Source organism: Neodiprion virginianus, chromosome 4, assembly GCF_021901495.1.
Source record: "Neodiprion virginianus isolate iyNeoVirg1 chromosome 4, iyNeoVirg1.1, whole genome shotgun sequence".
NCBI classification, from domain to species: Eukaryota; Metazoa; Arthropoda; class Insecta; order Hymenoptera; family Diprionidae; genus Neodiprion; species Neodiprion virginianus.
The window spans coordinates 13,348,037-13,374,909 of NC_060880.1; the positions used below are offsets into that span (position 1 = coordinate 13,348,037).

General features: G+C 40.7%; 2 protein-coding genes across 2 annotated transcripts in view; both read left to right on the forward strand.

Moving 5' to 3' along the window:
• LOC124302505 (maltase 1-like) overlaps window positions 1-8,458 on the forward strand; it is a 155,501-nt gene extending 147,043 nt beyond the window's left edge. Inside the window, exons 7-9 of the mRNA XM_046758747.1 lie at window positions 7,252-7,709; window positions 7,801-7,941; window positions 8,086-8,458. Coding sequence (XP_046614703.1) covers window positions 7,252-7,709; window positions 7,801-7,941; window positions 8,086-8,266 — 780 coding nt within the window. The 3' untranslated portion in view covers window positions 8,267-8,458. The remainder of the gene's footprint in view (window positions 1-7,251; window positions 7,710-7,800; window positions 7,942-8,085) is intronic.
• Window positions 8,459-17,298: 8,840 nt separating this feature from the next.
• Window positions 17,299-26,873, forward strand: part of LOC124302828 (uncharacterized) — a 99,011-nt gene continuing 89,436 nt past the window's right edge. Inside the window, exons 1-2 of the mRNA XM_046759395.1 lie at window positions 17,299-17,543; window positions 18,046-18,223. Of these exons, the coding sequence (XP_046615351.1) occupies window positions 17,299-17,543; window positions 18,046-18,223 (423 nt within the window). The remainder of the gene's footprint in view (window positions 17,544-18,045; window positions 18,224-26,873) is intronic.

Here is a 26,873-nt window from a genome sequence, read left to right on the forward strand (position 1 = left end):
GCTTACAAGATCGAAGGTCTCCTGTGCACTTTGCAGATTAACATTCCTTCCGATTCGAACGTCGTTGATACTTGGCAAAAAGCTGTAGAACTTCGTCCATTTATTTTGAATCTCTAGAGGCAGGAGCTCGTCCCACCCCGTCTTCGACTGTCACATTTTCTGCATTATGCATTTTACATTAATTATTACAGGACCTAATAGACCCAACGGGTCGAATATCTGTGCTATTTTCGAAAGTACGACTCGTTTGGTGATCTTCGAAGTCTCTTCGATTTTCACGCTGTATTGCATTGTATCGGAGTTAGAATCCCAAAGAAGCCCAAGGATTTTCATTGGACCCTCTTTGTCGATTGTTAGCAAACTATCTGCTTCGCGTTCTTTCGATATGTTTGCGAGGGTTTGTCGATCGCTCGCACGCCATCTTCTTAGTTGAAACTGAACTTTTTGTAGAAGTTCATCCAATTCTCGTTGCAAAGCTATCGTTTTTTCTATTATTTTCTCACCAGTTCTAACCTCGTCCATGTAGAAATCTTCTCTGAGGGCTCTAGCTGCCCGTGGGAACTTGTTGGTTTCTTCTGTTGCCAATTGTCGCAAACATCTGATAGCAAGGTACGGTGCGGGAGCTGTCCCGTAAGTCACTGTGTTGAGATGATACTTCCGAATTGGTTGAGTTTCGTCTATTCTCCATAGGATTCATTGAAAATCTCTATCTTCCTCTCTGACGATGGTTTGACGAAACATTGCAGCTATATCTGCTGTAATAACAAACTCGTGTGATCGGAACCCCAGAATTATGTTGAACAAATCATTCTGCAAGTTCGGTCCGACCATGAACTTGTCGTTCAATGCTGTGCCAAGAGAAGTTTTTGCTGAAGCATCGAAAACGACCCTCAGTTTTGTCGTGATGCTATCTGCCTTTATGACTGGCTGATGCGGTAAAACGAATGAATCGTTTTGTTTCAAATTTGTGCCGTCTGGAACGAGCGACATATGCTTTTGATTTTGGTAATCCTCCATGAATTTAACGTACTCCGTTTTGATTTGAGGATTGGCCCTGAAACGTCTCTTGAGCGAAAACACACGTCAAACCGCCTGCTTTTTGACTCACCCAAGACAGCTTCTTGCTTTCTGGGTGAGGCTACTATAAACCTTCCGGTCTTGTCTCTTTGCACAGTCTGCGAGAATTGTTCCTCACATTCTTTTTCTTCTTTTGGCATTCGTCTTGTCTCGGGAGGTTCCTCTTGCTTCCAGAAACGCTCCAATTGCTCCTGTAACGCTGCGTTTGTTACAAGTCCACAGAAGCGCTGGTTTTCCGAACTTGCATCGATGAGCTCGACATTGACGATCCACCCCAGCAAAGTGTTGTGCAATCTTGAAATTCCCTTTGGTTGTCGAATTGAATCTGAACACATTAATCTCCAAAAAAGCCCAGTACCGACGAATAGATCAATCACGCCTGGCTCATGGAAGTTCGGATCGGCCAATTTTAATTCATCCGGCAAACATATTAGTTTTGCACCGATTTTCACCTGTGGCAAACGTTCTGTGATGCTCGGTAGCACCAAACAATCGATGAGCGTTTTGAAGTCTGCGTGCATCGACCTTATCTTGACTGTGGTTGTGCGTGCAATGTTTGTCTGAGTTTTGTTAATACCGGTGATTAACTCGTTCTGTTTTTCGCACTGGATCTTGAGTTTACGCACCATTTCTTCTGGTATAATATTCGACCGCGAACCCAGATTTGAGAGCACTCGACAAGTGTGCTTATTTCCATTAGCATCTTCGATCTCAACACGAGCAGTCGATAGTACTACATGAGATGTTGGCTTTTTTACGAAGCTTGCATTTAAAATAACAATACCTTCGGTCTGTTGACTGTTATCTCTTGCGCAATGAGTCACAACGGATTTCTTTGATGGCTCGCCGTTCGATTTTTCCTCCGTTGTAGGCTTGTTTTCTAAATCCAAATGTAACAATGTCTTGTGTTTTTTGTCACACTGTTTGCAGTTTGACGATTTATAGGCTGTGCTGAAATGTCCTTTTTCCAAGCAGTTCATGCATAACCTTTTCGATTTTGCTTCTTTTATTCTGTCCGATGCTGACAGTTGCAGAAATTGTGGATATCTGAATATCAAATGAGATTCATTGCAGATTGTGCAAGAGGATTGCGAAACGGAAGCTGAAGATACCTTTTTTTCTTTTTTTTTCCCACAGGAGGCTTCGTGGTTTCTTTTTTGTTTTTTCTTTTATCTATCATTTCGAGCGTACGACCTCTCTCATCTTGAAATGTCAGGTATTCTTCCAGCGTTGGTCGTCTGTTTATATCAGATGTTCTTTCTTCCCAATCTTTTTGTGTCTTAAAATCCATTTTATTTTTCAATAAGTGAATGAGAAGCTCGTCCCATTTGTCAACTGGAAGCTCCAAAGTTTTGAAAGCTTTCAAGTGTGATCGTACGTGGACGATCAGCTGCCTAATCGACGATGCTTTATCTTTCGTTATTGCTGGAAAGTCAAGCAGTTGATTTAAGTGTGTGTTGATTAAAGACTTCATGTTTTCATAATTTTTCTGTAGTAATTCCTATGCGTTTTCGTAGTTGGCTGCAGTCGTTGACAGTCCTCCGATGACCTGCAATGCCTCGCCACTCAACGAGCTACGCAAGTATTGGAATTTCTGAATTGGCGTAATTCCTGTACTTTGATGTATCATGGATTTGAAAGCATCTTTCAATAGAAGCCACTGTTGATAATCGCCGCTGTATTGTGGCAATTGTAATACGGGAAGCTTGACGCCTATTCGTCGATCCGCGTTTTCGTGATCATTATTACCATTATTATGATTTTGATTGTCTTGTACCTCCGCTACAGCTTGAGCCTGCGCTTGAACCATAGCTACGTCGATTGTTGTTCGAACTTTTATCGCTGCTGCGTAATAAATATCTTCGAAAACTGTGTGTTGCGCGTCTGAATCGTCTTTTACCTTCGTTTCCGCTTCTTTATCTTTCGCGGTACATATTTTAAGCGCGTCAATTGCGTCCTGAACTTCTCCGAACGATTTGAAAAATTCATCAAACTTTGCTAGTTTGACTTTAGCCTCAGATAATTCAATATCATCCGACAGTGCGTTCTTCATACGCGTGAGCTGACCTTTGATAGTCGCTCGCTTTTGTTGCAATTGCTTTAACTCTGCCATTGTTACTCTTTTATCGAATCGGGAATGGGAAAGGAAGTGAAGAGAACACTCACCTGCGTTTGCTGCGACTGATGTTGCTTCTAACGACGAGCATCTGTCTGATGACCTTGAAATGATCTCTGTCCTTTGTCCAATGCGATGATGTCTGCTGTGACGACTGCTTCCAATGAGCCGGTGCTCCAATAAAAGCCCCACGTTGGGCGACAAATTTATGTTTGGGATGATGTACACGGGATTTTTAATAGAAAATTAAGAGACTTTATTCTCGTTACATCCTCCTTTTCACCATCTTGCTTCAACACTAATTTTCCTCACGAGAGGCGCTTGACTCGCAGACAGCAGCTGAATATTGAGAGCCGCTAACAGTTTAGACTGTAATACATCTAGACGCTGGCGATCACGACGACCTAGAATCCCCATAATAATGACGTAGTTTACAACCTCATTGCAATGTACCAGCAATGACCTCATCAGCAGGCGCCAGCACGCCAGTCTGCCTGATGGCAAGCTTGTCACTAATTTCGCTAATCTTCGCCGTATAGCGTGACGTGACCTCTGCCATCGGATCAACATCGTTCTTTACTTCCGTTACGGTAGCATTTACAACTTTCATACCTGATCTGAGAGTTACGTTATCAGCTAGTGTACTGTGAAATTTTTCGTGAAGTTCCTCAACAATCGTTACAAGCGTGTTGACCTTAGCAACTGTGGCTTCAAACGCACCGAAGCGAGAGTTCATAGACACCAGCAAAGATGATTTTTTTTATATTTCAGCTCCAATAGCGGTTGTCTCATCTTTCTTACAAATAGGGCAGCAACTAGGAACACGATTTGTCGCAGCCCTGCTAGTTTCAACCTGGAACCGTATCTTGAAACAGATAGCGTGAAACAAATGTTAACATTTGTCGCCAGTGGTAATGGCACCACTGGAGACATCTATAGCAGCGTAACACAAAGCACAGTTTGGAGGAGCCATACTACCAGCATGTTGGTATCGCAGATTGATATCAATAGGAGTTTATAGATGCCGCGAGGTAATCCAAAACAGTCAACAAAGGCTGAGTTCAAACTCACTGGTCTGACATTGACATTGACAGCTCCAGAAAATCAACAAAGTCAAATCGTCCGAGAAAACACAGCGGTTCAGAGCGCACTAAAAGACTCAATTATTTGATAGCCGCACAAAAAGGCGCTAGAGAGACCGGCACAGTGCGAACCGAGCGATACTAAACAGACCGAACTCGAAAAAGAAGGACTCAGAAAACGTCAGAAAATTTGACGAGCAATAACAGGCACATGTTATTTACCAAGCACCAAGCAAGAGAGAAAGAGACAGAAAGTATATTTATTTGATCCTGGAGTGTAAGTCCCCGAAGACAAGAGGCATGAATTAAAAAAAACCAATGATAACCAAAGACTAATTGATTACGATAATAATTGAGAAAAAAACAAATGCTGAAACAAAATAAAAAAAGCAAAAAAGGAAACAGAAGCTAAATCAGATTATCAAAAAACAAAAAAAGTAAATAATAGCTTAATCTAAATAACAAAGCAACCGAAGAATTAACAGGAACAATATCATACCAACCAAAATTAGAGATAGCAATAATATAATAATAATTACAAGCTCTACAGATACTCAAGCACAAAAAGGCTGCAAATTATCATGTATTCATTCAAGCGCCATACCCATGCCTTGCACAATATTACAAGTCATCACATTATCAAATTATCGTACCATACATCCAGTTCGCCAGGTTCGCTTCACACTCCTCCGCCGCCATCAAATATTTATAGCGGCGCGATCGCAAAACAGGTAGAGTAAGTGCTACCGTGATTTCGGGCAGTAGCAAATTCCTGAAATGCAAACCAATAAAACGAAAATATTGCTGATACGTGATGGTGCGAGCAGATGGAACCTGAAACGTATACGTACGAGTTTGATCGCACCGTGACACAAGTTTCACCCGGAACCGCAGTTAGCTACGAAAAAACTATGGCTCTCTAAGGTATATTGCCTTGTAAAAAATAAATCCAACCAGAAGCAACCGATGATTATATGGCTGCAGCTATGCTCGCATCACGTGGAAGACACAATAAGCAGCGCACACAGTTATTGAGTGCTACCTGGACTGAACGCTCTAATTCTGTTGAAAAATTCGTAAACACTGGAGTGCAGTAGTCAAGATATGGAAACAGCAAGGCCACGATCAGCCAACGTTTTAGTGCTACGCTCGATAAATTCATTCATTAGGATTCTATACAGAACTGCTGTTGCCTTTTTTTCTCACGAGTACAACTTGTTACGACGACGACAAAATCTAAGAGATGTAGACGTCTTGTCTTTTCTGATATGAACTGCCGCATCCTGGATCCAAACAGCGTTGGATTCAAGGGTCGGGAAACGCTTAAGTATATCGCAACACAACTGGTATAAGTTTGCTGAGTAACGGCAGTTTGCGTAAATTTTGGCATCCGGATACCAATCCGCAATCTGTCTAGCTCTCAGGTTCGGTTTCAGCTTCTTAGCAGCAATAAGCTCATCACATCTAGCCTTCGAACATAATTCTAGCACAATAGCACGAGCACAAGGTCTGCCACTAGCTGCAATTGGGGTCCGTTTCTTTCCGATTTTATTTTTTTCCATGGGCTCAATTGTTATTATGTCGGCTAGTGGCAGGGTCATGTTCAGCACACGTCCCGATGGCATCGTAAATTTCTTCAGGTTCTCTTCAGTATCATCGGGGCACTAAGGTAGTCCGATAATCACAAATAGCGCAACCATATCGCGGCAAGCTAGGTGAAGAAGAGTGGTCTGGTCAGCCACAAACAAACCACTCGTAGAGGTCGAACCACTAGCCAGCTGATCTTCAACTGGCTCCAAGCAAGTCATAGCCGATGCGCTCTCTCCAACTACCTTATCCAATTCCACTATGACTCTTACCACAGACTCTCGAACTTCTGCAAGCCCCGCTATATACGCAACACTATCAGCAATGAGTTTATCGACTTTCTCATTGAGCGACTTAAGATCAGTTACAAGCGTGTCTACCTTTTTTGAGCTTCCCTCAATACCAACTAGCCTTGCCTCAATTGATCTTAGGATCTCTAATAAATCAGAAACTGGCTAACACACTGGACAGACTTCACGCACGGCATTATTAGCGCCTCTTTGTCGCTCAAGATTAAGACAAGTTTGCATACACTAAACGTGATAGTCGTATTAAATGGAGCTCTAGTTGTAACACCGTCGGTAACCTTCTCTACTGCTGCGAAGCAAATCCTACAAAGTGGCTTAGACATGGTTGATCGGGGATAGGTAATCATAGTATACACGCAATGCCAACAACTATTCCTACGTAAGCAGGTCAAGAGGTGCGTCCGTCCGCATTTGACAGCGGTATATACAGATTTATAGTTTCGAAATAGATACAGCGTGCTAAACACTGTCACCACAATTGTGATGCGGGGGACCGATATATAATGTCAATCAAATGTCAACGCCAGCACCTGTCCCCAAAAATCATCAAGGCCAATATAACCGACTATAGAGGCCACACTTTCACCTAATAATAAATTATTGAATCATTCAAAGTCGTGCACACGTTTCAAAATAAAGATTATACCACACTGTACTACATCAACACGCCCATTCAATCAGTTTCTGCGATTATTTCAAAAAACAGTTTAGGTCACGTAATATATCAACACCAGAGCCACGAGAGAGTGAGAGTGAGAGTGAGAGTGAGAGAGAGAGAGAGAACGAGGGGAAGGAAAAGGGAGAGAGAGAGACGCGACTTCTCACTCTAATCAGTGACTTTGCAGGGGAGACTAGACATATACAAGTCTACTTCGCCGTAGCCTCATTGCTTTTGCCACCTGCTGGCTACTTCCCACTCCTTCGATCGTATAACAAAAAGGGCCAACTTCAAGACTATCACTGTCTTTCGGTTTGGACTTCAGCGGCCCCGTAACACTACGCAGACTATCTCCATAAATCTATGACTACTTTAAAGTGTTCCGCTCTCTATGGGCAGTAGATGATATTGTCTTTTCCTCAGCTTTCCAACCAAGACTATTCTCGCATTTCATCGAGATATGGCCTCAACCGTGCCGATGGCCTGAATATGTTCATCCTCTCATTACCAGGACGTGTTTTCACATATTACGGCGAAGAAATTGCGTTACTCGACAACAATGAAATAACGTATGCAGAAACCATTGATTCTTTGGCTTGTGCTGCTGGAGAGGACAGCTACACAACTGTCACAAGAGATCCGTATAGAACACCAATGCAGTGGGACACCACGTCGAATGCAGGCTTCACCGAAAGCTCGAGTGCTTATCTTCCTGTGCACACAAGCTACTTAACCAGAAATGTAGAATCACAAATAGCTAGTACAATAAGCAACATTCAGACTTACAAAGCAGTTGCAGCATTAAGATCAAATCCCACATTCATTTATGGAAGTTGTGAGATTCAAACTTTGAACAATGACAAAGTTCTTATTCTGCGAAGGTATGTCCTAATCAACTTCTATATTTGTTGACTTATTTTTTATTTAGTGATAGTGGTAATGTTGCTGCACTGAAAACTATTCATGTTCTAGATCACTGGACGATAACCCAACGTACATCGTGGTAATCAATCTTGCCTTATCGAAACAGACCATCAATGTGACCGAAATATTCTCAGATGTGTCAACCAATCTCACAATTGCTGTTCGTTCTGCCAATGCTGTTTTTTCTGAGTACGTCTGTGTGATGTTATAGGAAAATCTCTAGACGACAACAAATCTAAAATCTTCTAATTCTTTAAACGTTGAATTTTCTTAAAAAATCGTCGTAAGTATCGTCAGACACCTTAAGATTTATCTTTATTATTTCTGTAACAGCACTACAGTTACGAGTGATGGATTCATATTGACAGCTAACGCTGCGGTTATTCTAACAGACGGTGTTGACGATGGTGAGTCTTCTTCCAGCGAGGGCCTAGCTGCATCTGTAAAGAATATCGTGCTATTTTGCGCATTTGCTATTCTTAGTTTTAAAGATTGGATGCTTCTTCTCCAGTAACTAATCCGAATTCTCTATGGGTAGGACACACGTGCTTGTTTTTGCAGTAGAATTGTCAGACAGTAGTGAGTAGAACACTGTGCCTTGAATTTGAAAGAAAGATGTATTTCGAATTATGTAAGTACGCTACTGGTATAAAGTAAATTATCCTTACAGAGAGCTGGCGGAAATGACGGATTCTGAGAGAAAACCCGAGTTTTTTGACACTACGAAATGAATTTTCAACCCTACCCTTGACATTTATGCCTTTTTCAGCTAAGCTCCGGCAAAGATATGATACTGTGCGATTAAATGTCTTTGACTGAAATGCATACAGAACATTTTTCACTTTGATCATTGAATTGAATATTGAACTTGGTGATATGTAGTGACCATCATTTTGCGTCTGTATATGTGTTAAGATCTTTGATAGAAATACTTGCATTTGCATGGTAGATAAGGAAAACTGCAGAAAAACTTGCCCGGGAGTATTTAAACTTAGTACCTTAACTTGCCGATTTGGCGCCTGAACAACGTACCTTGGCTGCCAATTGTTGTGAGATATCGCTGAGGTCTTTCTCGACACGCTGCGGGCTTAACCCCAAGTCCACCCGTTTTACAGTTTCTCATAGTAGCGCGACGGCACCACCAGCAGAGCATAATGTTATCCACGTGCACAGTTATCTTACATTGTTCCATGTAAGAAAATTTGACACAACCAACCATTACTGTAGCTTGGATTAAAAATTTTTTTTTATGGTTTTGAAAATTCATACGCATAGTTCCATACTGGAACATTACTTTGATGCGCGACATAAGGATTCCTAATTATAGGCAATCCAGAATACACATACACTCTGAGCAGATCTCCAAGTTTCACGTGTTTAGATTAATGCCGGTATACATGTAGAGCTATAAACATATGGAGATAGACTGTGCGGCTGTGTGCCAAGCTGAAGCTGTAATTGAAAAGAGAGAGTAGTAGCTAGAGTCGAAGCTCTTACTCTAATCGGTGACTTGCCGGGGGAAACACATGTCCCTATACAAGTATATCTCCCCGCTTACCTTATTGGTTTCCTCGCGTAGCGGTTGCTCACTACGCTTTCCAATTATGGCTTCAGCTTGGCCTAAAAACCGCACAATCTATCTCAATAAGTCTATGGCTAGCGCGCGACTGACGTCACCCTGGCAAAATTTGGAGTTGCTCAAAGTGAGTTCTTAAGGCGCGCATTCACGTCATGTCCCGGTATGTATTACTTACGCTTGTGCGAATGTGGTCCACACTTTTCTTAATGTAATAGGCAATATTAAACTGTTATATATAGGACATTACACGAGGTCTTGGTCAAGGTCGAATGATGGTGTTAGAAATTTACGACAGATATTCACAAGCAAGTACTGGTCGCAAAATACAGACCCAATTTTATTCTCCTTCTCACTACCCGTATGTGAGATATACTTTAATAGGCAGTATTCAAATGCCCAATTTCTTGGAATCTGTAAAAAATCTGAAAAATTCGGACGGGAGTAAGTGAGGCACGGTAAAATAATTGAATAGTCACACGGTTATATATGCTATCACTTCAATCGTCGGGTATCGGGTAAATGAGGACTGGTTAGACCAAGAGATATGTAGCGATGCGGTGGTGTAATCTGGGAAACCGGTCTCGTTTGACTACTACCTCGAAATACCGCTTTCACCACCGCTCTGCTAGAGGAAGCACTTATCATTGATTTCCAAAGCTCGTTTCTATCCGTTAAATCAAAACAAATGATCGAATATTGAAGAAATTCAAATATAACGATGCTCTGCAGTCGTATTACGCACGAGGTGAACGGATGCTCGCCAATATTCATACGGTTCCATGTAGCATAATCAAGAAACATTTTTTAACACTATCAGGATATGGTTTTTGTTTCGTGGGGCGCGTCCTCTTTAACAAAAAAAAGGCCGCGTATTTTTTAATTTGGTCACGATTTCGAACTCTAGAAAACAAGGATCTAAGGGATAGAAATAAATGAAATGAACACGTATTTTGAGCCATCAGTTCTATGTTTTATTATGGCTTAGAGAGGAAAATCTTTGAGGTATGAACCTCGGAGGAAAAACCCCTCGCAAAAGTTGAATTTACAGTTTGTATAGGATATTTATCACGTCAAATATATTTCGCACAATGAATTATTTCGGAGGTAAAATCTACGATTAGGAGACACTTTATATATACATACATATACATATACATACATATATATATATATATATATATATATATATATATATATATATATATATATATATATATATATATATATATATATATATATATGGTTGTATTGGTTGCTGGTTTCGTTTGAAACATCCGAATTGAATCTCTATATCTATATATAGTTGCGCTGGGCGTCTTGACTGTTTCGTGCAGCATAATCGTGGTAAATGAAGTCGCTGGCCACTTCGTATAAGCATTGCGCTTGTGCTCAGGTATCACCGCTTGATTCGGTGTACCGGAAGTATTACCTTGTGTGAATCCAACTATGTACAAGCAATCGGTAGATTACTTGCGTCAAGCATTGCGCTTGCTCATTGGTATGTGGCGACCTCTCGACAACAACCAGCTTCGCCCGTCGTCAGAACCGAGAGCAGCGCCCCAGTTCGTAAGCGGCAGCGCAAGCAGACGCTGACGTTCCGTCTCGGTGACGAATGATCGTGCGAGAACTGGCCCTAAGGGCGCGCCCCATAAACAAGTTGAAACCAGTTACACCCAGCCAGATCGGTGGCAAAAAGAACCGCGCGATACTTCCCTTTGATCTCTTGAATAAAACGTTAACTCATTGTCTGTGATACATCCAGGTGTACCTGTCATTTAGTTACCCGTCCTACTTTGAATACGGCTAGTATAGCTAAGAAAGCCAAAGGTACAACCGGGCTGCGCCGGTGTGCCTGGTGGGACGTACCGCGCTTGTTGTTAGTGTACTTACGAGGTTATTCCGGCTCCCCAGCATGCAACAAACAGGAAGGATTTGAAGATACAAGATACCACAAGATCCGAGTACCGATCGAATTGCAGTGAGACCCCTTAGATTTATCTATCTCTCCGGAAACGCACAGAGAAAACAAAACCACAAGGAATGAACGACTGACCCCGAATCGCCCGACTGCTTGACTGACGCAGCCTGGCCCGCGCTATTCCCGCCACCTTCATGCTCGTCTAAACACATGCAAAGACAAAACAGAGAGAGTCGTCCGCACGACGCATGTGTTCGTATGCACGCGCGAGCGACCGTTCGTGCTTGGGCACATCTGACTATTCGTTCGACCGAACAGTTTTCGTTATAGCAAAAAATAATATGTAATTTAGGAAAATAAGAAAAGTTGCGAAAAAGTGATTGGAAAGAATTTTTTAATATAAAAATGTCAAAAAAGTTTTAATCATGTCATTCGAAGAAATATACTTCTGAAGTCACAGAGAAGCAAACACATTCACATAATATTAACTCAATCACGATTTTTTAAGGACTGAGGAGTGGATTCCTGTTCACAGGGATCGAAAAAAGAATGTCACTCGTGAATATTATTTATCTACTATCAAGATTACTTGCTACGTATCCAATTGAGTTGTTATTCGAACGTTACTTACTAAAAGGAAAATATAGTGATATGAATATTTCATACCGTGTTATATATGTTACTTTTTATTCCTCCAGTGTACTTTCCAGATGCTATCTTAGGTTTACGTAGTATACCAGGCGGAAGCTTCATACATTTGGTTTGTTGCAGAATTTTTTTTTTGTAACTTTGGATATATTGTATAAAAACCCATAAAGCAAATTTAGCCTATAGTACAAGTCGATACAAGGCTCTTCAATGTCCTTTAGTATGTACACATCTGGAGATTGGTACAGAGACGGCTGGTTTTTCGGCCGAAGCGATTACGTTGATAAGACAGATTCAATGTGCCAATGTCGGCCAACCACTATAGGCTAACTCTGCATTACCAACATGATCGACTCTGCCGTAACATTAGCCGTCTCTGAATTAATCTCTAGATGTTTACATCATTCCGGTCCATACACTTATAGAGATAGACTGCGCGGACCGTGCGCCGGGCTGCAGCCCTAAATTAGAAAGAGTAGTGAGTAACTGTCAGGCGAGGAAGGCAATAAGGCAATCGGGAAGGTATACTTGTATAACCTAGGTATTTCCCCTGCCAAGTCACCGATTAGAGTGAGAGTTTGGTTTTCCACTGTTGCTTTCTCATTCTAATTAGGGCTCAAGTCGGTGCGCGGACCGCGTAGTCTATTTCTATAAATCTATGGGTCGGATCTGTATCTGCCCTACTGCTCGATCTGAGATAATTTAGTGGGTGTGTTTGGAGTTAACCGGTGGTCCATTTGAAGATGGATGGATCTACAAATTTTGAATTAGAATACCAGGTTCAGGATAGAGTAACATTTTGGGGCTTAGACCTGCCAGTTACAAGAGAAGTTTTTTCTTATAATTCCGGTTACATTATGGTGGAATTTCTTTCCCAGCATAATGAACATACCGGAACAATCTCTTGAAACTTGAAAATCAACTGCGCATACGCCAAATAATTGAATCTCATTGTGTTTAGAGAGATGGCAAAAAGATATGGATCATCGACGTGGGATCCGCGAATTAGTGATGAGAACGAGTGTGAATGAAACGAAATGATGTAGAGATGGAGAGAGATGATGATTAATAGTAACCGAGAACTTTTATTGATTTTGATGCGGCGATACAGACCGTATCGCAAGAGAACGTTACAGAGAGTGAAGATTTTACAGAGCGAGAGAACACATAGATTATACACATACATGATTTCGAGATAGTAGACAATACATGAGATACAGCTGATGGGTTTTGAGTCGCGACACGGGCAAGCGGCGAGATTTGACGCAGAGACGGCAAGTAAACATTGCACGCGAGTGTGCGTACATGTGCGAGGGCGATTTTGAGTGTCGCGAGACACACATTTAACTATTCGATACCTTGCCGAAACACATTGGTCGGCGAAATTTTCCGATATTCTTGTGTGCAATGCAGGGGGCACCGTACACAAAATGTGTACGTTTGAATTTTCAAAGAGCATAAGCATGAAATTCCGACCTTTCTTTGAAAAACCAACTTTCCAACCCGATAATAAATGCTTCCCAAACCATGCCGAGTCACTACCTAAATTATTTAAGATTCTTATCTCGAAAATTTGTATAAACTACATCGCCGCCAGAAACAGTTTGCCGCCGCCGCCGCCGCCGCCGCCAGAACAGCCGATAAAAATCGCGCACGCGCAGTTGATTTTCAAGTTTCAAGAGATTGTCCCGGTATACGAATATTCGTAAACACTTCATCTGTGGTATAATAAAGTTCCAATGCACTCTAACCTATCTTGCGTGGCTCCAGATATTTTGAATTATAATTCCGGGTCGAATGAAATAATATTTTGTTTTCTGGAGCTGCTAACTAGAAACAACTTGTTATAATTTTAATTACATCATAATTAAATTTTTCAGGGTATACTATATGTCTGATGGTTTGACCAAGCTGAAACTTACTCTGAAAAAAATCTCTTCTGCAAAACTGTAAGCAGCTAACAATAATTATAATTTGCCTGCATTATGCATCTACATCACAAACAAGTTTCTACGTGACAAAAACCAATCTGCGACAATTGTGGAAGAATGGTGAGATTTTGGGTTCATCGGTAAAGGGTTTTATTCACGTTTTGTCACGTTATGACTTGCAAAGGACTCATCGTTCAGCAGATAGTGAAAAAAATCATCTGCTTTTGAAATATAGCTCATCCAAATTATATTGTGAACGACAGTTGTAGATTAAAGGAACTTTTTCACCAGGAATGGACCAGTTTTATAGAAATCCATTCGACAAAATAAGAGTCTTACAGTGAATATCCTACAGAATATTTTGTATAGAAATTTTACTCTACTGAATATGGTTCCAGAGAACGTAAATAATATAAAGTGCAATCCTACAGAGTTCGTTTACACAGAAAAATCGTCTAAATAAGCTCAGAATGACTTGTCCGGAAACTGCATTCGAGTAGCTCCTAGCACCTTCAAGTTCAGAATAAATTAAGCCGTATTTGAAACCATAACACACAGGCCCCTGTTGAGAGCTCAGAAGGTGACTGTATTACCCCGAAAGCTGAAATTAGTTGGGCTTCTCTTTCTGTAGAAGCAACCTCTGTAAGACTTTCACTCTGTAGGATAGATTTATATAGAATTGGACACTACTTTTGCTACCTCGACCCGCAATTTCGACCGACTACTCTCAAAAATCGATCGAAGTCAATATTCGCAGACACCGCCTGCAGCCGCGGGAGATGTCTAGGCTTATAGCTGCACTATGGCAGCGTTTAGTCTGTTTAGCCGTGTAGTCATAATGATGCTTCACAGCCAATGAGAACGTGACGTCAAATTTCACCTTGTGCCTAGTATGCAGTTCTGAGAACCTTACCACTAGCAGCAGGCAGTTAAGATACAATGTCCTACTGTGAAAAAAAAAACACAATATCAAGCAGTTTAGTATGTGGTAAACATATGTATAAAATCGTCAAAAATGATGTAAAAATACATAAAAATGTGGAGAAGTGTCTTCCGCAAGAACACGTAAAGTGCGACCAACGCCTGTGCGACCTAGTTTCAACTGGCGTTATTGAAAGTTGTGTTTTTTTTTAATTTTCGTGTCAAAAGTCCGTTGCAAAAATGATTTTCATCGATTTTATTATTTTTCAAATACACATCTGTCGCTGCTATGGAAACTCGTTTTTCACTAGTGCTGAATGATTTCGTTGCGTTTTATTCAATATATGTGAATTTTTGTGGATTCTTAAATGCATGTTTGAAAATAGCAGATTTTTAAATAAAGGTTCGTGGATATTTTTTTCTACAAAATGGGGATGTTTTTCTTCTACAGCGATTTTGTATTATATTACCACCTTGATCGAGGCCTCATGAAATGTGGCTTATGTGAATCACAATTTCATTCTATTGTTTTCGTAATACTTCAAATTATTAATGGATGCGTAGTGCATAAAATAGTCTTCACCCGGACTACGTAATATGACTCACTGAATCAGCCATTGAAATGGATGAATTATCCATCAGGTATATTGCGGTTCTACGATTGCATTCACATTAATCTTTTAAGGTGGTTTTCCACCCAAGCGACTGACTTACGGGATCACCAATTCTTTGCTAATGTACTTAAAAAGTACCGTGGTTGATGTATACAGAGTTTCAGGGTCCTTTATCGGGTAAATAAGAGAATTAAACGCTCCAGAAAATCGATGAAAATACACTTTTTATCACGAAGGTTATGGCGGACTAGTCACTATCAAAATTATAATTAAGTAATTTTCACATCAAACCACTTACGACTCGCACCAGAAACGGATTTTAGATGGTTAAAAATATCAGGATTCTATAGGTATCGAAAAAGACGTTAGTTGTCAGAAGTTTTAACGAAATATGTAGTGATAAAATAACTTAAAAGTTTGAAGAATGCATTTACTCGTCGGCGCATAATATACTTGGCAACGTCGCTACGACTAAGGCGTCTGCTCAACGACTCGCGAAATTTGACGGACACAACTACACCATCAGTTGATATCAGTTTTGAGAAAGACTTATAAAAAAGATAATACATTAAGTTCTGAAATAAATATGACTTTCTTTCGTTATTTATAAATAAATTATTTAATTGGTTTTTATTATCCGTATATTTCATGCTTACGTGTTATTGAGAGCGCGTCATATAAATATTCTGTGTTTATTTGCGAAAGTGAGAAAGTAACTTCTTTTTTCTAGGTTACTTTGGTTGAAGTTGCAAGTAATATTTTGTGTGTTGCTTTTCTATCGCTTTTTGATTCGGGAACTTTCCGTTCATCTTTCCATGTGAATTTCACACAATGCGTCTTATCATATTGAATATTTTTATAATAATTCCGTTAAATTCACTTGAATAAAATTTCCGCGATGTAAACAATACAGAGGTCCGACGATTAAAGTGAGATGCAAGATGGCAACGTTACCATAGTTCTCACTTCGCTGTAACGTCACAACCCCTCAAATATAAGACATTTTCACATAATTCTCAGATTTTGTTTAATTGAGAGTTTTTGTGGCAATATAATTCATATCAATCCTATGATTTCATATACAGTTAGTTTTTGCAGGAAGCGGTTGTAATGATTCAAATATAACCGCGCAATGAAGACGGCACGATCGGATTAGGTTAGACCCAGGGAGTGGGGAACCTGGCCACAAATTTGAAATTAGGAGGCTTGGTCTACGTCTCTCCAGGAGGAAGAAGGTGCGGTGATGTTCCTCTCTGAAATGAAATCGTAACTGATCGAAAATCGACCATTTAAAAATAATAACGGAAATCTAAACTACGAGGACATACCTATTAAATTAAAAATTAAACACTCCAAACCCAAGCCCAAATTTAAAGAGAGACGATATAAAACGAAGAACATTAAAAGTGCAATAAACAAACATAGTGCCTCGACGAAAAACCGTTATTGACAATAATTTATAATTTCAACAATATCCGCCAATTTTAACAATATACACTGTTTTAACTATATACACCTGGAATGAATGAATTGTGGAATGGATGAATGAATGAATTTTAAACATAATGACGGCTCATGTGTGGTTATATTTATAAATAAATTAAAATGGTCACTCTACTAATCATAGTTTGATAAAAGATTTTTTTATATTGATTTAGCCTCATTTTTAATTTTTTAAATTATCTTATACGGTCGATTATTCGCAATTTTACGTATGGCCCTAGCTTGGCACCCATCCGATACGACACTTAGGTGGAGAACCACTTTAATTACTCAATAACTTCTTATGAAAACTTTAACCAGCTGTCATCACTGATCTTCTTTTGCTCGACTTCGAATAGAGCACATGAGATCCCCATTTCGTTTTTACTCTCCAACCCCTCGATAGATAAAGAAGAAGAAGTCACAATAGTAGCAGGAAGTGATCCTTCTACGATGAAGATCACTGACGGAATAGCGACAGTGACGTCTCCAAGGTCTGAGAGCAAAGTTCCCACCACACAAGCAACGGACCACACGACAACGATTAGAATAGAAGCTGAAGAAGGTGATGTAACTTCAACAGTAGATAATGGAACTGAAGTGACGGCAAAAGAATACGCGGATAATGCTAGCTTCGTTGCTACTCCAGCTATCACAGGATTGATTTTCAGTTTATGCTTTTTGTTTATGTCATTTTAGTATGGTTCCTAAGTGCCTATACGTAGAGTAGAAAATTGAAACACTGAATGCTTATTTTATTAGGGTACAGTAATTTGTATTTATTGACAATAAAATAATATTGTTACGTGAATGAGTAAAGTTGCAATAGTTTAGTGGTGGTAGTTATACTAGCGGTACGGAGTGTCAGTGGTGGTAGCAGTTCATCAAAAATTTTAATTGGGTGTAGCTCGCAAAAACTCTTTACGTATTCCACGTCCTTTGCAATAATACAAATTCTATTCCAAGAACTTACTGGAGCATACACTTCCAATTGGTATATTGATTTAATTCAATTCGTTCTGTTTAATTTTGCTTAAACTACATTCAAATTCTTTACCGATTTTCTAAAATTATTTATACGAATTTCAAATGAATCCAGACAGGTAAAGCTTGATAATTTGTTACGTAGTCGCATAACAACTTTACTTTTCAAGATCTTTGTGAAAATACAAGAAAATTATGAAACATTGTCAATATTAGCTACCAAAGTGGAAATATTCGAAAAGATCAATTTTCTTTAAATACCCGACGATATTATAAACTCAATATACCAAAATATACCAAATTTGTAGAACCAACCCGGCCTGAAGTGACGACAGCTGAACTCGATTGGTGGCAGACAGCAGTTATATACCAAATCTATCCAAAATCTTTTCAGGTAAGGAATAGTAACCTACACAATAAAACCTGTCTAAAATAATAATGCACTCATAAAAATAACAGAAGCACGAAGCTAAAATCACAAAATTCCTGATGTATTGAATGTTTCGCAATTTAATCTTTTCAATCCATCAAACGGAGAAGCTCAGAAACGAGTACTTGTCAAAAATTCAAACACGCGCAATCTCAGTTTCGTTACCTGTTCGGACACGTGTTATTTCTTCAAGTTATTTTAATCAATCAATCAGTTCAGCCTGAATCTTATAGATGCATCAAATCTTTTTGTACACGGTGATTTTAAACAATAAATATAAGGTATTACGGTCCATCTCAATTGGAAAATCGAACCGCTGATACATTTCTTTGGCATGGCACTGTGAATGATCATCAGAGAATCCTAGGTTGGTCAACCTCTCCGATTTTGATCTGGTCGATGTATGTTGTGATGCATCATAAGCTAGAAGACACGTATTTTTTTTTTATCTGTTAATAAACATATCAAAGGAAAGAAACGAACGGTGAAGATGGGCACCCAACGGGTGGATTTTTGATGCGCTTTACGTAGATGAATAAAACAATCGCTTCAACGACTTTATCGACGAATAAAACATTAAAGTGTTACTTTCGTTCAAATACATCAAGCAATTTTATCAGAAACTGAAAAACCAACCCGTTTGGTGACCATCTTCGAGGGTTATTTTAACCCATACAAACCATTTATTACTAGATCAAAAAGAAATACATGTCTTTGAGTTTTCAATGCATTACAACAAACAGAGAATCTCTGTTTGAAGGTTACATAAGGTTCAAAGGGTTTCATTTGAGCCACGCAGTGCGCATACGCCAACACAAGCACAACTTTTATGTAATCCAAGCAAGGTGAAAAAATCATAGAGATATCAATTGTCAGCTGAAGGAGGTGAGACATGGGTCTTTGTGCGGGTGGGAGCGTCTAGTGAATACAGAGATTTGGTGATTTTTTTCATCGGAGGTGTCTCTCCATCAATAATTAACATTCATCAAAGATATATTATTCACACACAATTTATTAAACCAAAGACCATAGGACGATAAGCATAGTGAATCGACCCCAAAAATATATCTGAATCATCATTTGAGGGTATGTTGGTACTAATAAGATACGTTGATCCTACAAGTTTCCGATTTTTATCTACTTTGGTTTTTGAATAAATAGAAACAAACAGAATATCAGAAAAAATTTTATCCTAAAAACGGCTTCACCGATTTGTTTGATATTTGGTCACATCAGGGAACTATATAAATGCTATAATCAAGAAAAATAACAGTAAGTTAGTTAGTTAGTTAGTTAGTTAGGTAGGGGTAACCGGGCGCTCAGTCCTGCTGGACCGTCGTGCCCGGGCCCGTTAGGACACCCTAGTATGTAGGAAACGACGTGAGGCCGGCCAGCCTGGCAAATTGAAACAGCCTGCCCACCCCTATTTCCTCGATTTTTTCCTCGCCGGTATAGCTAGCTCCAAGGACCTGTTTACGCAGTCCCTCGAGCCCTCGACACCGGTTGATGAGGTGAAGGAGAGTCTCCTGCTCCTCCCCGCACCTCGGGCACAGGAACTCCATTCTGAGCTAGTACCGTGTACCGGTGACCGTTAATGAGACCCATCACAGTTCTCAGCTCGGTCCTATTCAGATTAATGAGCGTGTTCACCAGTGCGGACGATGGCCCTTGGAATAGGACCCTCGCATAAGCCATGCCTGATGCTGTGCTACAGAGTTCCGCGAAGCGGGTCTCCGTCCATTGTTTAGATAGGCGTTTCACGTGCCCCGTAGATAGACCAGCGAGACAGCCCTCGTCGCTCACTTGGCGTGAGACTCCCTCTAGCTAGGTTGTGTGCCAGCTCGTTTCCTTGGATACCACACCCATATAAGGCTTACGCGTTATTCTTCGCCAGCCTTAGTAGGAGAGTGATGCATTCCCAAGTCATCACTGAGCTTACGACGTATGCGTCCAGGTGTCCAAGTGCCGCCCGGCTGTCACTGCAGATATGTGCTTCTCTTTGTAGACCTTGTCCAGGATATGCTTGGCACAGGCCAGCAGGGCAAACATTTCGGCTTGTAGCACTGAGGTCGTGCGTCCGAGGTCGAGCGAAGTGCTCGTCCTTGGTTCCCTGCACCAGAAGCCGGCCCCGGTGCCCACCTCAGTTTTAGACCTATCTGTGTACCAAACGAGTCCTTTTGGTGAGAATAATTCCTCTGAGTTGTCATCCCAGGTCTCCGTGGCCGTGGCCTTCTGTGTCTGATGGTCGATGTGGACCCTTCATGTCAATTTACGGTCCAGGGTGACTCCCAGGTAGCGCACTCCGGTAAACAGGGCTTATCTCGACCAAAAGATCTCGATGTGTCCTATCGTGAGGTTACGCTTCCTAGTGGATAGTAACATTTTGGTATTGCTGGGGTTAATCCTCAGACCTTGAGATGTACACCAATTCTGAACAAAGTCAAGTGCCTTCTGCATCTTGCTTTTCATAGAGGGAAGGTAGTCACCTGCGACGATGAAGGCCACGTTGTCGGCGTAGCCCACTGCTGTCACCATCATCTTATCGAGCCCCGTAAGTAGTCCGTCCACGACTAGGGCCCACAGCAGGGGGTACTTCCCCAGTGGGCAACCCTTGCCGACTTGGGTCCTGACTGATTGGCGGTGACAGTCCTGGTATGTAGCATTTGCCTGATCCAGTCGACTAGCATGGTGTTTGTGCCGAACTTTGTGGCAGCCTCGCGAATTGCATCGAAGAAGATGTTGTCAAACGCCCCTTCGGTGTCCATAAACACGCAAAGAGCTGCTTTCTTTCGGTGGAGTGGTCCCTCTACCTCCCTTACTATGTGGTGGAGTGCCGTCTCTGTTGACCTACCGGCTTGGTAGGCGTGCTGTATCCTCGAAAGGGGGTTCACAGCTAGAGCTCCGTCCCTCAAGAATCTGACCACTAGTCGTTCCAGTGTTTTCAGCAGGAACGATGTTAGGCTGATCGGTCTGCATGATTTGGCGCGGTCATCGCAGCTCTTTCATATTTTCGGAATGAATACTACCCTGACCCCTCTTCAGCTCATTGTTATATAGCGTAGCACTAGGCACGCTCTAAAAATTCTTTTCAGCCTGGTGATCAGGGCCTCGCTACCTTCTTGGAGGAGGATTGGGAAGATCCCATCCGCTCCCGGACTTTTAAACCTGTCAAAGGTGTCGATGGCCCACCTAATCTTGGCCGTCGTGACGATCTCTCCTCTTGTTTTCCAGTCCCGCAGTTCTTGCCTGGTCGGGCCGGCTTGTCGGGGCGGTCTCTGAACTACGGGCCCGGACCCCAGGAACTGGACCTCCAGCTTATGAGTCAGTATGTCCGACTGACCCTCTGCCATGCTGCCATCCGGTAGCGTCAGGCAGTCCAGCCTAATCCACGGACCTGACGAGAAGACTCTGCGGAGCTTGGCCAATAGTGGTAGGGCTTCGATCTCATTGCAGAATCCTCTCCAGGCATCCGTCTGTGCTTTTGATCAATTTCTTCTACTCCTTCTGGGTAGCTTTATAAGCCGCCCAGTCCATGTGCTCGTTTGTCTTGAGGGCCAGGTTTAGAAGTTTTCTGGAGCTCGACCTGAGTTTGCCGAGTTCTCCGTTCCACCAGGGCACCTTGGACCTATTTACTTTGGGCTTCGCGGCGTACGCTGCCTCAAAGGCTTGGATTGTGGAGGATTACAGGTGTATTATCTCGCTCTTCACCACGCTAGCATTGCTCAGATGGCTGCAGGGTCCCTGGAGCCTCCAGCCCGGTTCCTTTTTATATGAGAGCAAGTCTGTGGCCTAGGGATTCCTGCGCATACCCGTCGATTCCAGCTCGGCTTTCGCCGCGAGGGAGTACGTGATGCGCCTGTGGTCTCAGAGTGTACTTTCTTCTTGCACCCGCCAGTCGCTGATAAATTCCAGAAGCCTGGGGCTGCAGAGTGTAAGGTCTATCACTTCTTGTCTATATGAGGTGATGAAGGTTGGTCTTGAGCCCTTGTTCAGTATGTCCAGCTCGCCTGATGATAGGTACTCCAGCAGAGCTGTAACCCTCTTATTGATGCCAGAGCTACCTATTGCACATTCAAAGAAAGTCGAAAACTCTTTAGCATCTTCATCGGATTGTATATATTTTGAAGTGCCAGATATTTTTTAGTGGATTTTGAACAAATGCAACGCTTCGAATTATTACTTCTCGGCGTAGACATACTTTCATTCGCATGAAAAAATCGTTGAATAATATTAATTATTAAATCAAGACAAAAGAACGAACAAAATTTATTTTTAATGTCAACGGTTAATATTTATTAGGTTGGCTATCTAATTGCTTGCTAACCAACTAGTGAATAATTTGAAGCCACAGGTCTGATAGTTTTTTGTCGAAGATAAAATGGTGGTGTTAACGACATTGAATAACAGTGCCATTTTATGGTTGTCGAACGAACTGATATTTGAGAGTGAACGCTTATATCCAGTAAAGTGTAGTTTTATTAGAAGTATGCAAAAGCATAGTATATAAATTAACTTTTAAACATTAAAGTACTTTCATAAAAAAAAAAATAAAAATTTTTCCATATTATTTTTTTAAATATTTTATATCATCTGCAATTATAAAGTGATCGAATAAGCTTCGTTTCTGTTGTTGCAAGGGTAAAATCATTGAAATAAGTCGGTTTTTACATAAAACAATTGATTTTTTATTATTTTCAATATGGCGTACCTTTTTAATCAATTTTTGGATTTAAGAGGTTATTCTGCATCGAAAAAGGTGTAAAATAAAAATAGGTTTCAAAATTGTACGAAAACATTATCATAGAGAAAAAAAAAAATAATTGCGAGAAAAATCGCCTGTTTCAAATGGTTATCATAAAGATTATGAGTTGTTATTCTTCTTGATCTTTTATATAGCTCTTTGATGTGACCATACTTCATTCAAATCGGTCAAGCCGTTTTTTGAGAAAAAAACATTTATTCTGATTTTTCGTTTTTTTTTCGATTTATTCAAAAACCAAAGTAGATAAAAATCTGAAACTTGCAGGATCAATGCATCTTATTGATACCCACATGCCCTCAAATGATGATCCAGATATCCCTCTAGAGCCGATTCACTATGCTTATCGTCATATAATAGCCCTTGAAACAAGTCCAGCCGCTGTACTTGGTCACTCACAACTAATAATCATTGCATTATGAAAACAGAACAGACCAATCATGCGCGGTGGATTGGAGTGCATCCATATTGCACTTTCTTAGCCTAAGCTTTTATTTGTCAAAATGCAATAAAATACCGTGCCAGGAATCGAACCTGGTATGTAGAGATTCTTGACCGGAGTCGGTTCGATTAGTGGCTCCGTCGTTAATTTTTCGAAAATACCGGTTTTTCAAATTTATATCTCCAACAATGAATTTTCTCGTATCTAATGATAAGTATAATAAATAAAGTAATATATTGATTAATCATTCGTCGTTCGTCAGTGCCTATCGCTGTTTCGATTAATTTTCAATTCCATTCCTCGGTGTCGGTTCGTATCCAATCGGCTTCTGCGTACCTGCTCTGAGATCAACCCTCTTCTTACTCCGCTCCTTCCTCCAGAATCATTCAATTTTCAATGAACTCGCTCCGGGACATAAAAGCAAAGAAAAATCCAATTATCTTATTGTGGAATTATTATTAGAGCTACACAAATATTCTAATAATATATTGAGTAAATTAAAACGATCAACTAATATTTATCTGACCCGTACATGAGTCTACTGTTACGCCCCGACGTACCGCCTTGGCGTACCTTTTTCAAAATTCCATTTTATTTCATTTCTTTGATTATTTCATCACAATCTCATATTCTAATAAGGTCACATACAGTCCTCGGCATCCGCTGACATTGTATCTTATTTGCTGACACCAAGAATTCCGCTATAAAATTATTGACCTAGTAACAGCGGCGCTCAGCCCGGGAATATCTCTCTTTTTAAGTCAAAATTATCATCAACAATTAGGATAAACCACTACCTTTGGAACCACCAAATTAAAATAGATCATTTGTTAAGATGTGTGGATGAATGCGTGAGAATTATCTTAAGATACCTTTTGTCAACATCTTGTACGTATAAGTGACGAGATTGAGAATCGTCGGAACACCGTCGAAAGGCGCGAACTAACGTTGACCGTGTAGGTTTGGACACCAGGAGGTCGCCCCCCGCACTTAATTGGCTAATTACCATTGCAACTTATTGCAACTGCAGATTTTTGCCTATTAAATACCCTCAGGCCCAAGCAGCCATGTCTTTCGTCTGTCAAGCCGCGAAGTGCGTGGACGTCAACCCGGATTACCCCTCTCGAGCAAGAGTAGCGTTGGAAAATCTTAATTGTGACCAGCCTAAAGTCTCACGCTAATTCGTCAAAACCGAGCATTCAGTTATTCTGTTAGCTGCAAAAGACTCACTATCTCCTACCTTCCAAATTCTATCCTGTTCTGTACTATTTCTTATATCTTCGAGAAAGGACATTTTTATGATATTCGATTTTCCTTAAATAAACCAAGTTCAGCCCAGATTCCATCCGGATCTGGTAATATTAAGCATTTACTCTAATAATCAAGAACTTTATTACTTCCGTAAAATAATCATTTCAACAATAATAATACAAACCATTCCATATCAAAATCGCGAGTGAAGCATTCGGACATTTATTGTGAAAATTAACTTTTGATAATCAAGACTGAGGGACCGGGTTCATCGTTTCCGATATCATCCATCCACCCTTAAGAACTCGAGGTGAGGCCCTGCTCCAGAATACTACTGACGCAGACCGACACGATCCGATGGCTCTCGATCTCATCACCACAAGAATACATCTAAAGATAAGTCAATCCGAGTGCTAATCTCCAACAGTGGACGAATCCTTGTTTTCACCTTTCTAATCAAAATTTACTATTGTAATATCCATTCAAAAGAAAGACTAGAGTTGGTGACTAGCTTCACTACCCCCAATTAGATCAAACGTATTGTTTCCAAGATTGGAACACAATTCGAAATAACAGCAACAAGAATTGGTGTCCAGCTATAGACAATTCCTTTGGGAATTCAGAAAATTATTCTCCAGTCGTTAGCTCGGCCCCACTTTATATTTAATTCAAGATAATCTAAAAAGAGAGATACAATACAATAATCACAACCAGCTAGTTATAATCATCGTTCAGGATAGATATTCTTGGTATCAAATAATAATATCATTTAGAAGAGAATAACACACGATTTTCTAAAACACGTCAACGGTCAAATTAAGTGATTCTGCAGCTTCTCTGCATTTGAATATAAATTCGTCCGTCGGCGTGCATTGTTGTATAAACTCAACCACTTTATAAATTGTTACTTTCGGGTTCTACATCATCATCGTCATTCATTGTTACAGAATATACTTTATCTTTTACCAATTAAATCACTTCAAACCATTTATTTTGAACGACGACCTTTTCCCATTTTTCATTATTTTAAATTAGCCTCAACCATTTAAACGACTTTCACAGACTTGTATAGGACTAGGCAACAACGTACCCACATTACCGGCTTATCGAAAGGTAGGTCTCCTTTAGTTTTAACTTTTATTCATTGTCGTTACGTGGGAGCATCTTTGATTATTCAATTAATCATTAACTACCACCGCTCAGTACACTCTTACCCCCACGTAACATACTGTACAATAACGCACCTAAATTCAATTATGGAGCTGACTGCTTTCAAATTAGTCATGTGCAAAAACCGTTAGAATTCCCCGACATCAAACGTTGTCCCTTCTGCGTCTGTTTCAGTCGGCTCTGCAGCGGTTTTTTTTAATTTTCACCGTTCGTCTGGTTTTCTTGGACTCCGTCATTGCTTTCCATTCAGCCTTTCTTCAGACAGACTTTCGTCTGTCATCTCGTTGCTCGCTTATCTTTTTTGCATTATTTGTCACTTTCTCAGACCTCACCGACATCTTTGCCTTTTGAGCATGGAGTGCTCCCAGGTTCAACTCAGCAACTGAGGTTGCTACTGCTAATTGTTTTCTTTGTTTGGACATGAATATCTCTTTCGGGCATTGTCGCCAGTTCAGGGAGTGCAAGCTTTTGTTAGCATTCGGTGTCGCACCTCGGGTACAACATGCTAATAGATCATTGGTCAACAGGCATTTATACGGAGGCTTCAGCTTTTCAACTACTCTCGGGTTGAGCTTTAGTCGCATCTTTTTATGGCTCTCCGGCTCTTCACCCTTGGCTACACTTCTATTGTGAAAACACCATGAGTCTGGTCCAGTGGGGCATCGCTCGTGCTGAGAACTTCTAAGGGTTAACACACAGTGGCTAATCGTTGCATCTATTGTTCGTATCATGGCTGGTATGTTAGGAATATTTTTTACAATGGCATTTCTGTATTAATTAGTCAAGGATACAATCGTCGTCTCCTTAAGTGTGCCTGTTCCAAGTCCCCCGAGTGTTACTTCTTTCACTTCCCGTTCTTTGACGAGCTTCCGGAGTTCAGTGCCCATTCGTTTTGCGATTTGATTCACAGACTTTTCCTTTATGACGGGTACATCGTCTCCGTATGGGTGATACTTTTCACATGGCTAAATGTCTTTGTTTCTCCGCAGGAT